At 44.4% G+C, this 13,584-nt stretch overlaps 1 protein-coding gene across 1 annotated transcript in view; it reads right to left on the minus strand.

The window, feature by feature from the left end:
• The window catches only part of adgrv1 (adhesion G protein-coupled receptor V1), a 104,056-nt gene that overhangs the window by 87,729 nt on the left and 2,743 nt on the right, over positions 1 to 13,584 (minus strand). The window contains exons 2-5 of the mRNA XM_019894597.1: positions 3,723 to 3,910; positions 3,072 to 3,221; positions 809 to 904; positions 46 to 150 (exon numbers count right to left, since the gene is read on the minus strand). Of these exons, the coding sequence (XP_019750156.1) occupies positions 46 to 150; positions 809 to 904; positions 3,072 to 3,221; positions 3,723 to 3,910 (539 nt within the window). The remainder of the gene's footprint in view (positions 1 to 45; positions 151 to 808; positions 905 to 3,071; positions 3,222 to 3,722; positions 3,911 to 13,584) is intronic.

A 13,584-nucleotide genomic window follows, 5' to 3' on the forward strand; every position in this document is an offset into this window, starting at 1 on the left:
AAAAAAGGACTACATGTGTTGAATTGATGTATAATATGCTCAAACCTCAAAATTCACAGTCACTGTTCCGTAAGTTCCCTTTTCTCTGATAAGAGTGAGAGGCACGAATCGATTTACTCCTCTCGGTTCATCAACTACGACCTCCTCAGTCTGTGATGGGTGAGACAGACATAATGAAATCACAAATCTCTAATTGCACATGATCTGGTTGGAAAAGGGTTCGGATCTGTACGATGAGGAATTGCACAAGATCACTGTACAAACAACTGCGATAGCTTGGTAACAAGTGGATGCCAGCTGACAAGTATCAGTATAAAAACGATCAACAATGAGAATATGACCCAGGGTTACAACTGTCAAAGCTAAATTCAAGCTTTGTCTTTTTTCATTGCAGTAAAGATTGACGACAGTTGAAAAAAAAACTTGGGGAAAAAAAGAAAATCCAACTCAGATATCAGTTACAAGCCCAACAGGACTTGGCAAATAATCATCCATCACATCAAACCAGCTGGAGGCGGTGAGACAAATGGTTCCCGAAATTCCACGGCTACCATGGAAACTGAATTCACCACCACGGTAACATAAAAGTCAGGTTTGATGTGGATTCGATTGTCTCTAGAAGCCTAAAAAAAAAAAAAGACATCTGTTTGTTGAACCACAACACTTAAGAGTAAGCGGGTACGATTTGAGGCCGTTGAGGTTGTGTACAATTCAAAAGCACATTTCCAATTTCAGTTACAGATCAAAATGAATACAAAGACAAAGAACAGATGAAGTGAAGATAATTGACGATCTTGGATTTTCTTACTGAGTTGAAGGCAATGATTCCAAAGGCATTGTCATTGGACAAGATGGTGATGGTGGCTTTGTTGGGCGTTCCCAGTGTCACGCCATTGGAGGAGCCCTGGAGAGCAGAAGCAATTCAAAGAGTTAATCTGGGTCACCACGCCTCCTCCATCGACCCTGACGCTCACGCTGCCTTCACTTCGTTATTGTGCCGCCACTACTGAGACGCCATGGTGAGAGGGCACAAAAACAGGAAGTACCGGTCTCAACTCACTTCATTTGTCACTTTGCCTCTCTGCGGGATGCCTCTTCATTCTTGAGCGCCATCAGTCGGCACTAAAACCTGATAATCTTAAAGTCTCCTCTGAGTGAACAATTTTTTCCTCCCCTGAACCTAATTTCAATATAAAAGGAGAGACTAATGGATATTCTGCACCATTTTGGGCTTACCAGTGTTTCATTAGCATCACGTAGTGTTTCACGACCAATGCTTCTCGGTTAAGTGTGTGCGTGTGGTAAAACCAAGCACTGACGACAACAGCATGCTTAGGACACTCTGCCTTCAGCCCTCTAATCATAAAGGGCTATTCCCAGCTTTAACAGTGCTTTGTTGTTACTGCTACAGTCTTGTAGTGGTCACCTAGGGTGCGAATGCTGCAACAGAGCCAAGTCACTAAGCGGGCCAGGAGTCTACTAACACATACACAATATACACACTTTTTCCACTTCCAAGCCTCACACTCAACTCGGCCTCTAACTGAACGCAGATTGAGCTTCAGATCTTACTTACTATAAACGTAGTTTAGTAAAACAAACAAAAAAGTGTGATTTTTTTTTTTTTTCCGAAACTATACACATATACTTGGTTTAAGCTTTTAAATGGTAATTCCTCACCAAAAACACACCCAAAGCAGCCCTGCTCATTCCTCGGCGGCACGGCTAAATGAATGACAGTGAGCTCGGAGCGGTGTGTGGTCTGGGGCTGTTTGGGACTTAATGAAAAAGTGTCACTAGTCTGCCCAGTGACAACAACTGTTCATTTCCTGTTTCGCGGGCTATGCGTGCAGCAGTCGGCTTTAGGACGACGTCACGAAAGGGGCGCGACAACCACAAGGGCAAAGCTGAAAAGAGAACCAAACTCATTTCGGATATGAGGTTGATGTGCTCACACTAGACCTGACTCATTTATGATTAAGAATCGAAATCGAAAAGGATGTTGACTGTGTGGAATTGTTTGTTGATGAATCTCGTCTCAAGCATTGAGGCAAAATACGGTGCAGTACTTTGAACAACCAGCAGAGGTGCTGATTAAAAAAAAAAAAAAAAAAAAAAAGGAATCAAAACATTTTATTGTTACTTTTCCCCTGACCAGTTCAGGAAATGGACGGTGTTCAAGTATCCAATCCTAATGTGAATCCAGACTGACATATTAAAGTTCATTTTTTTTCTTTAATTATTCATATTGATTCGCGATGAAAAAAGAACAACTACGATAAGGGCTAAATTTTTTTCTTTCACTCTGCTTTGGAGGCTGAATATGAGCATGCGCCACAGGGAACTGAGCAGATGTCACATAAAGATGACATAATAAAAACGTGAGGAATGCCAGGCCTGTTTTGCAAAGATGACAATCGGTGAATCACAATTTGCCTTTATCTTGATGAGATGGCACAGACCAGTCCGCCTCCCTTAACTCATCAATCAAACTCGACAACTAAATGCGAAGTGAAACCATGACGACGGCCTCTAGGTGTGAGGCACCCTGCGCTGTGACATTAATTTTCTTGAGAAGAATTTACAATGTAGTTCCACGCCATCGGCGCATCACACAACTTTGTCACCTTACTTGAAGTATTACGTTGCTTACGTTGTATTAAATTCCACTTTCAATGCAAATGCGGTAGCTTTCACCTGCGATCGCCTTTCATGAGAAAAGTGTACTTGCTTGGACTTCGGGGCTGCCGGTTTCCTTTCACAGCGTCGTCTTTTAAAAGGGGAACCTCAGAGGCACGCTGGCCATGTACATTTCCCCCCCACCACGTCTGACCCCAGTAAAGTCTTATGGAGGACACACATCAAAGAGCCTAAAAAGAGGGCTTATTGTGGTTGACGCCTCCACGCCCACTTCCTTCGTGTCTGATGTTAAGGTTCCTGCTCCAGAAGAGTGAGACTTTGTAGACGGAACGCTTATAGAGTAACGGCGGTGACATCAGCGGCAGGATGAAATTTGGCGTACACACGAAAGATGATCTTACGCTGCGAGGCCCAAATGATGTGCCATTTACCTGTAGGGTGAGGTTGAAGGTAAACGTTTCGTCGGCTTCGGGCCGGTCGTCGTCTTTCACCGCAATGAATATGGTCTTACTGGATTCAGTGGAGAGCAGAAAGGCGGCAGCATTGGCAGCCTCAAAATCGCCCGTGTCTGCTCCCTCCAGCTGAAATGAAACCACGAATCACTCACTCTGACAAAAAAGGTTTACGATAAGAATGGCGTGCTGTGAAAGAATGGCTGGCTGTTGATTGTTCTCTTTGATTGTTCCTGACTTGAAACGCCGCAGATGTTTTGCAGGAGTTACAGTGAATTCAAGAGAAATTGGGTTTAAGGCATACTGAAGCGAAATTCTTCACGGCATTCCGTTACATGGCCAGCTCAGCTTGTTCGACACCAACTGAGAGCATCTGACACATCCCTCACGTGGAGCCCGTAAAGCCAAACCCCAACTGAGTTTTCTGAAAAGTTCCGGCTGGCGATACCTCATCTGTGATGTTGCCGTCATTTTTGGCATTGATAAAGGCTTGACTGGCTGAAAATGCAATGGAAGATATGACGGGCTGAGGGCTTATACACTTTGAAAGTGGACAGTTAATTTTAACCAGAAACTAAAGTACAACAAAGCAGCGTGTAGGCATAATACAGCACATTACGCAGCTCCTACCAGAACCAAAGCCGTGACATTGACGGGGTCGCCCACTCTCTCCACGACCAAACGGACCACAGCTGTGCTGCTCTCATTGACGACAAAGTCCGTCTGCCCGAAGAACCGCAGAATAGCAGACTCGGACGTTGCGCCAGGGATGGACAGAGCCAAAACCAACCCAGCCAAATGGAGGAAAGTGGTCATTCCTGTATAAAGAACCAAATGAAGAACAGGTTAGAATCAGCTAACTGTGCCAATGCCTGATTTCCAGGTAATTTTTGACTGGCTCATGGCAAAGTTGAACCTATCAATGAATTTACTCCACAAAAAGAATGCGACAGGAGATATTTTGTAACCTTTTCATGCTTCTCATTTTCTTCTCATCCAGCTCAAGCTCTCAGGTAACACTGTTCTGGCCGGTATCCCAAAGGGCCAGTACAAAAAAAGTTCTTTTGACAAGGAAAGTTGCATACCGTTAGCCGACTAGCATAACCGCGGAAGCGTGGCACTGTCGGTGTGGAGTCAACATTTTCGAGTGGGCATGTTCAAGTCAATACCCCATGCCCCCCCGACCCCCCGCACGTGTTTTGGGCATTTAGCCTACGTTTTACCAATATTCATTTGGTGGCTAAAGTAAATAGTCCCCACCCCCCGCGCCACCCCACTCCCCGCCGCGGATGTGTTTGAACAAATCCTGCGAAATAGAAATAACAGGTTGGTTAGAATAAAGCAGCCACATGTTTAAAAACTCTGCCCAGATGGTCATGGTGGTATAACAGGCTGGTAACATTCCATAATTCGAACAGCTGTTGTCCTCATGCCGTCATGATTGCTTAAGCACTCATTGACGCCATTTTTCTTGGCCACACAAAGTCACGATGTCACGCCAAAGAAAATGTGACCAAATCAGTAGCTTTGCAACTTATTCGACATAAGGCTCCTTGGCATTTCTGCCAAGCCAACATTCTCCTTTCTTCCCCTGTAATTATCTTTTCTGCTCTTCCTGCTTCGACAATCTTCTTGACGTCTGGCCTCGTCTCCTCATGCTCAGCCCTCTCACTCAGAATAATCCAGAATCTGGATGGAGCTACTGAGACAGTCGTCATGGTTAACACAACAAAACAACGCAGCATGACAAATGGGGTGGAGCCAACGAAGGACGATGGCGACTCTCCTTCGCCTTATTGCCACCCTCTTTCCAACCGTTTCATTCATAATCTGCATCATGTGGTTTTGCCGAGGGTATATTGTCAACATTCTGTTTAACCCTTTCATCCACCCTGTAACCTGATAACATGACAAGCTGTCCACTGTAGTAAGTGCTGTCCCTGAAAGGGTTAAGAAAACGCTTTTTTTTTTTTTAATTCAAAAGGCTGGAAAGAAAATAAAGGGCAGTTCGGATGCAGATATCACGCTGTTTGTTCCATTTTTAAGAAGCAGAAAAATCTAGGAAAGTTGGACAGTTGAAAATAGCATTTTTTTTTTTTTTTTTATAACGTTCCATTACTGTTATAGCAGCCTGAGCTATTCTCGGGAGGGTAAAAATAAATGTCAGCAGTGCGTTATTCACTCTAAAAACAAAGATAACACGACCGATGTTAATTAGCTTACTTGTCTGTTTTATTTATTCAAGTGTGGATGTTTGCTTTGTTTGGGATTGTGCGTAGGCATTGCGCAAATATACCAGCAATGGAAAGATGACTGGGGAACCCATCAAAAAAGGATTTAAAGCTGGTGGGTGGCAAGGGTTTGAGCTTAAAGAGAGCCAAGAGTTGCCGCACAAAGAGAAGCTGGACCTGAGTAAATCTTGTTATGACTTTAATGTAATTTAATTAAATTCCTGTGATTTTACTTTTCACGTTGTTTTGTCGCAACTTTCCTCACAGATTCCTTAGACAGATACACTAGTTCCTCTTTCATCTATTTTCATTTCGATAGATACAGTCTCGGATGCACATTAAAAGTAGATCGACGAGGTCGTGCCTGGGGAAGGGGAGAAACGATCCTAATATGACTTGATTGTTTACAATTCCGATCATTTTTCTTTTTCAGTGATTGTTGATGGCTCGCATTATATATAACCTGAGCAAAAACGATGTTAGCGTGCCAGTATCTCAACATTACTTTGAGTGAATTTTACATTTGCTGGACTGAGTTGCTTGGACTGTTTCACACAGGCAAGAACTAGTCAAGTAGGGAAACTTTATTTATACATTACACTAAATACATTTACGTTTATTGTGAAGAGGATTCGGTGGACCTCAGGTTTGACTGCCGTTCCAACTCAACTCAACTCAACTCAACTGTTTTTATCGAGCACTTTAACCCTTTCAGGGACAGCTTACCATGTTATCAGGTTACAAGATGCATGAAAGGGTTAAAACAACCACTGCTGTCTACAAAGTGCTGCACATGGAGCAAAAATAAAGAGCAGATGCTTCCTGAATGGTCTGTTTGACAATTCGCGGGGTATTTTTGTTCTGGTGTTTTGTGACGTGCCAACCATGACCCCGGGGGCTCCGGGCTGACCAAGGATCTGTCTATCAAGACGACGGCAGCGTGGCGTGTTTGGCGCACACCGCTGACACTGATATACTAGCTTCTGTGCGCAGCGCTATGACATCCAGGCACACACATGCGTAAGAAGCTATGCGTTCAGCAGACCATCCTGCCACAGACAGAACACGCATCCAAAAACAGTCAAGGTTTGAGTCGAGATGCTCAGAGGGTGATCGGCCAGGGTAGCAGAGAGCTTTGAAATGCATAACTGTCAATCACCCAAGCAAATGAAATGGATTGTGGGACCTCGCACATTGGCGAGCCAAACACCACAACTAAAGAGAGCTCCCACGGTGAACCTTCAAAAGTGACTGATACTGTGACCTCACTTATCTTCCTCCATTGTTATCTTTACTCTCGCCATCGGAACACACACGGTGTCTCATTGCCTTTTAATTAAAACTGATCAAATGCGAGTCGAACTTGAGAGTACCGGTATACATTTTCTCATCCAAAAGGAACCAGATGCTGCCTATATCTGTTCAATTCAAGACGTCATTGAAAAGCATTGGTATGTTTGTTAGGGAGGAATTTTGATAGTGTTGAGAAGCTTCAAGTGGGGTTTTAGGTTTAACGATTCAGGTGCATGTCAGAAAGTTCCTTTTAACTTTTTTGAAAAGGTACACGTGAAGTCGATGACCTCGACAACGCGGACCTGTAAAAAATACGCTCAAAATACCTGCCCATCTGGTGGCCCCCCCTGTGCCACTGGTAAAGAAGAAAGTTAATACGCCTCTGGGCATTTTCTGTACCGCTTTTCCAGTTGAGAGTCGCAGGGAGCTGGAGCCTATCCCAGCTGACTTTGGGCGAAAGATGGGCTACAAGTAAGTCGCGGGACACCTATAGACACAGGCAAGCGTTCCCTCTCACATCCACTTTGTCACTGGGTGGTCACTGAACCGGGCTTTGTAAATAAGTCATTTTAAAGTTATCCCGTTATCTCAGTTGAAAAAGTACGGCCAAACACACTATGATTGGGAACGCAAGCACAGTTCAACTTTACTTTGCTTATGACGTGGCGAACGCTCATCCCTTCCGCGTTTGCAGACGAACATTTGGAAACGGTGTTTGTGTTCAAAGAACTGCGTTTCAAATGTTTGCGTTACGGCCTCCAAAACACTGTTGTCATGTCAACAAGCAGCCAAAAACAACGCCGCTTTTATCCATTTCCAGATGTAGCTCAGGCTTGAGTCGATGGATTTTGCTGTGCGCTTTGTGGGTTCACTGCAGGTTCTCCCCCCCCCAAGTGCTGATGTCACATACGTTGAGTCAACCGAAGACACTTGCGCGTAGGTGTGAATGTGAGCGCCCTGGACAGCCGGTTTAGACGTGAGTGGTATCGAAAATGGATGGACGTGGCGGATTAGTCTTTTCCCGAAAGCCCTTCTCAACAGGCTCACTGATAAGCAGCGAGCAGACATGCTGATAATGCGGCCGGCAGTGGCTTGACCCTGTAACCTATCAGCCCAGCAGCGACGGGATCTCGGTGAACAGAAACTGCAGCTCCGGATCCCTTGCACACACTCACTTGCTCATTGAGCTATTCTACGAGATAGCCCGCGAGGACATGCGGAGGAGGTGTCCGGTAGCGGTTTGCGCCGGGACGTATGATGATGATGCCTCTTGGGTTTCGCCGAACGGCGGCCGCTGTGTCGTAATCTTTTTGCATCAATTATTCAATTGTAGACTTAAGACTTGCTGGATGACTGTAGTTAAGTGTGACACACCGCAGGACTCTCCGCGTGAGACTTGCCTGGTGAACGCTTGACAACAAGCGGCATCGCCTCTCGACATATCGTTCAAAATATGTTCGAGTTTTCATTGAGAGCAGAATTTGTTCTGACTATAATTACATTGTGGATTTTGCCTTGCCCGTAATTATTTTCAATGAGTTCCAAGGATTTGAAGGTTTAGAAGTGGAAGGCGATACTTGTACTTCCCTTTTGGAAGAGGGGTGTGTTGGACATCAGTCAGTAGAGTTTAATCAAGGGCTTTCCCTTGTGGCTTCTATACCATGAGGTTGCCCTGGACCTGAGACGCCCTTGCGGAACAGTTTCTGGTTACATCCAACCACAAAACAGCAACACACAGATGTATCCACGAATCAGTATGAAAAGGAAGAAACGTTCCAGAACTGGTGTCACAAAAGATAGAATTCAAATCAAAGCAAGAAACTACAAGCGTTGCCCTTTTGAAGTAAAACCCCTTTGTAGTCTTCAAAAACGCTTCACTTGATTACCCCCTTGGACTTGGGAAAGTGCCCCCCCCCCCAAAAAAAATACACACACAAAAGCTAGGTCGGGTGAATGGGGAGGTTGCTCCAGCAAGGTGATTTTTGGGGGGGCCAGGAACTGTTGGATGCTCAGGGCATTCTGAGCAAGCCTCTCATCACGGTGAAGCAACCACAAGTCATCCTGCCACACTTCTTGGCTCTTCCAAAGCACTCAATCAAGTAAACTCCGGGGTATCTCTTTTTTCACAAGCTGATTGATCATCCGGCCCACGATGAAACTTGTTTGGACCTGAAGATATCGTTGATGACACCAGTCCTGGAACTTAAGAGGAAGCATCAAAGTCGAAAACCCTAAAAGTGGCACAATTTGTACAAGTACAATTCTCAGCAAAACAAATGCCTGAAATGTCCAACTATCATCACACATTTTCTCCGAGGCTTCGTTCAGTCATAGTCTGTAGATTTTTACAGCTTTTTCCAGAGCTCCTCTGTACTTTTTAGGCAGGAAGTGATGAGCGAGAATCAACGCCATCCTGGCAAATCGGTGAACCACTTCAGTGAAATACAATAAAATGAATCAACATTAATTCCCCGACTCAAATTAATTTTCCTGCAATTGGCTGGCAACCAGTTCAAGGTGTCCCCGGCCGACTGCCCGGAGACAGCTGGGATAGATTCCAGCACGCTCCGTGACCCTTGTGAGGATAAGCGGATCAGAAAATGGATGGATGGATGGATGGAAATGAATTTTCCCAAGCGCATGCGAACGAGCACGTATGACAAATCATCATCAAAATGATCAGAGAAGCCACCTACCAATCAGTTTTTACTGTGCCAACAGCGGCGACGATCAAGTTCTTGAGTGAGTCATTTTACCTCATACTATTTTCATTTAGTTGTTAGATAGGTTTAAAAAATGTGACAGCTGTGAATGTTAAAATGTTACTGAAAACACTTTGGTTGTGTATGAATGGATTCACTTTCCATTCATTCCAATGGCAAATAAGATCTTTCAATTAGAACAGCTTAGAAGCCAGCCAGCATCACGGACGGACCAAACCGCGTTCAGCTTTGGAAGTTCAACTTTGAAGATGACAGTGTTTCATAGCACGGTGCAACATAAAACATTAAGGCTTGTAAACATTGGAAAATGGATCTTCCTCGCGGTCATACTGCTGCGAAGTTTACGGGAGTTGAAACAAAACCAGGCAGTTGTCAAATATATTTTTGCTCAACCCCAAAATGTTAATGCCGTATATTATTCGAGTACAGTGTGTATTTAGGCAGCCCGAGCAGCGTTCGTGGCTGAAAAACACGATCACGCCTTCTCTCCTTTGTTTATTGGCTCGTTTTATGTTTGCGCTGCGCTTAGCGAAGCCACCGGCCCCAGTGTGTGTCGGGCCTTACCTCAGAAACCACCCACGGGCGGCGTGGCCACGGCGAGCATACCGGGTCAACTCACAAGCCCATAATTGCACTTTGCATGTCGTTTTTCCTTCTGGTATTTTTAGATCAGACGATGTTCTCATCACACAGGGAAGAAATTAAGAGGCATCGTAAATGAGTACAGCTAAAGCATATACACGGTTAAATCCGCCAAAGGTTTGCATTACACACCACACTTATTTCAGAGGGTTCTTTCTACCCCAAAACAGTGTGTTTATTTTTAGCGGCCAAAACCAACCTCTTGCCATTAATCCATCAAAAAAGGAGATGGGGAATTTGAGGAAATAAGCACGACAAGGAGATGAATTGCAGTCAAATTATGCGATTCCACATGAGGAAATCTTGATGGAAACGCTGGCCTTCAAGAACAAAAATGCATGAGGTCAGCGGTCGGGCTATTGTCAGAAGATACTTCACACTGGCCTTTCTCTCCTTCGGGGACAAGGGCCTGTCAATCAAATGTGCATTTTACTGTGAAAAAGAAAACAGAGCAAGAGGGGAGAGTTTTCCTGAGGTATTGTCCGCGCAGCTGTTCGCACGCTCTAAAGTTGCGCCAAGTGCATCTCGCAATCCTCGTCGACAAAAGCAAGAATGTTTTTGACGACTTAAGAAACGGCAAGGAGAAAAAGGATATATGAAAAGGAAAGTGGTTCCAATTGAGGAGGAAGCCCTTTAAAGCATTTTTGGAGCGCCGGCTGACTGATTAGCTTGTATGACACGCAGTGATCGAGGCGGGCAGAAAGACACTTTGAGGGGATTAAACAAGGTTGTGCTCTCCACAGCCCCGCAGACCAAAGGGCCAATTTGGAACGGGTATTACTTCATTGCATGTAACTGCTTGGGTCTGGATGAAATGCTAATTGCCTTTCAAAAGCGCTCCCAAAAAAGAGAGGGGACGAGGCAGAACAGAGGCTGTATTTTCGTTGAGGACAAGCCGGACTTCACGTTTCACTGAGCAGCGCACAGTTTTAAGGAGCGCGCTTTTGTTCTCGTATGCCACTTTGGAGGTTTTGCGAACATTACTGACATGGCCACAGTTCTTTTTTCTTTTTGTTTTCCACAACTTTTGGCGAGCGGACCTCCACTCCACATGAATCCAAACCCTACTATTCAGAATGGCCTTTTTTTTTCACTCTCTGTTGTAAACAGTTACACGTTTGCGCACGCATTCACAGTACAGTAGGTGTCGAGGCGCCCTTTTCAACAACACCAAAGTGCCAGATGGCAGCACACAGAGGCTGGCCATTCTCTCGACTATTGATTTACAGTCATAAAGGAGCAGTATTGTCTCCTCAATAGCGCTTTGTAACCTGCCTCGTGGATTCTGGTCCAATCAATCACAAAATCATGAATATGAATTTGAATTCAAGTACCATATTTTCCACACTAAAAGGCGCACTGGATCAATGAATGGCATATTTGGTCATTTTTTTCAAACACTGGGCGCACCACATTGTAAGACGCAACCTACAATGCATCCACGAGATGAAGCTACGCTCAAAGAAACACCAACAGAACGGTCAGATGTCAGTAAAATTTATTTAATGAAGCAGCGACACAGTTCACTTAACCAACAGCAAGTTATAACATTGACTCGTTAACGTTGAACTCTCTTGCCGCTACTCTATTTCCGTGTTCAACTGCGTAACCCGATCACCTAAAGTTTGAACTCTGCGTTGTCAGCATGTCTCGAGCAAGAGCCATTTTGGGGTCGAAATATTACCTTAATGACCATACACAAGGCGCATCGGATTTGAAGGCACGCTGTGTGTGAGCTTTTAAGAAAATGGAAGGCTTTTAGGTGCGCCTTTTAGTGCGGAAAATACGGTAGTTCCTAAAATCGTGATCTTGGGCACTTGTTTACTCAGCTGCAAAGATTACCGCATGCTTATCCGAAAATAAGTTTGATTTAAATTGTGCAAATGCTTGTGCATGTTTCCGACAGGAAGTAATTATTCAATAAGTGGATGATATACTGTAGCCGCCAATAAATGTGGCACATCATCAGACTGAATTACTACAGCATGAATATTAAAAATGGGTATAATCTATCCAAATGAATCGCTTAATTGTTCATTTGGAATGTTGTCAATTGTGAGTGGAAGTAATTTTTAATTGAAGCACTTCACTTGTGGCACACTTGATTCAGTGTCAACTCATTTGCAGTCTACAAAAGAACAACATGACTGCTATCGTACTCAATAAATCTCAATAAAACAGGAGTTCAGAACATTCATGAAGGGATCATGAAATATCCCAGAGAAGCATCTTGTATTATTGGTGAATCCAAAGCATCCCGTTGTCATCTGGCACCCCTGCGGTGCTTCGCATAGATAGATGACCTCAGTGTTTATTATCTTGAGATGTTTATCTCACAATGCTCAAATCTATAACGGCAGGCATTAAGGAGGGAAAGAAAATAGTGGATGAATGCATCTAGTTGAGACAAATACAACCACTCAGTGTTCAACCACCCCCCGCCAACTTTTGAAATTCCTCCGCCAAGACTAAATATACAACAATGAGGGACATCAAAGAATGAGAAAGGAGCCGGTCCATGTGCAACCCCCACTGCAGCGACACAGTGAAAGGACTCCATTTTCCCAGTTGCAACAAAAACTAACTCACTGAAAATTAGTTCCAATTATTTACAGCAACTGACCAAGCGTGTTTTTCAAGCATTAAATGGTTGTTAAAACACTGCCTCGGGATATAAATCATGGTAATTCTAAAAATGGAGACGCTGGTGTGTGTCTTGTGTAACGTTATGTCAAATGTCATCGTCAAATAACAGCCATACGAATTACATTTTTAACTACATGTGCACTGGTGGTCCTGTCGCTTGAACTATCAACTTCTTTATTATCAGTAACCTCTCGCATTTTTTCATTCATCAACGATACCCTTGAAGACCCCAGATAATACCTCCACAAACAGCAATAATTTACCTCAATTTAGTTCCACACACGCTTACACACACACACAAATAACACCCCGTGTGGCTTCACATATGCCAGAAACCACCACAGGGCATGTGTAGAAACAAAGTAAATGTAATTCAGCCATCCATCCATTTTCTAATCCGCGTATCCTCACAAAGGTCATAGGCGTGCTGGAACCTATCCCAGCTGTCTTCGGGCAGTAGGCGGGGGACACCCTGAACCGGTTGCCAGCCAATCGCAGGGCACAGAGAGACGAACAACCATTTGCGCTCACACTCACACCGAGGGACAATTTTGGAGTGTTCAATCAGCCTGCCATGCATGTTTTTTGGAATGTGGGAGGAAACCGGAGTACCCGGAGAACACCCACACAGGCGCGGGGAGAACATACAAACTCCATACAGGAAGGCCGGAGCTGGAATCGAACCCTGCACTGCGAGGCGGACGTGCTAACCAGTCGTCCACAGTGTCGCCCTAAGTAAACATAAATGTTATTTTAGTTAGTGGTAGAAGGCAAAACCCCTGCAGCAAGGTGCTACTCAGCAAAGAGTCAGAAACCCGCCTCCCCGGAGCTGCTTTGTGATTTTTAAGTCGCTGAAACAGGGAGGCCCACGTACAACGCGCAAGCACTTTACCATCAAGTGGGTACAACAATATGGGTGACAGTAAATATGCAGTATTTGACTACACAGAGACTTAT

Source organism: Hippocampus comes, unplaced genomic scaffold (genome assembly GCF_001891065.2).
Source record: "Hippocampus comes isolate QL1 unplaced genomic scaffold, H_comes_QL1_v1.1 scaffold195, whole genome shotgun sequence".
Classification (NCBI taxonomy): domain Eukaryota; kingdom Metazoa; phylum Chordata; class Actinopteri; order Syngnathiformes; family Syngnathidae; genus Hippocampus; species Hippocampus comes.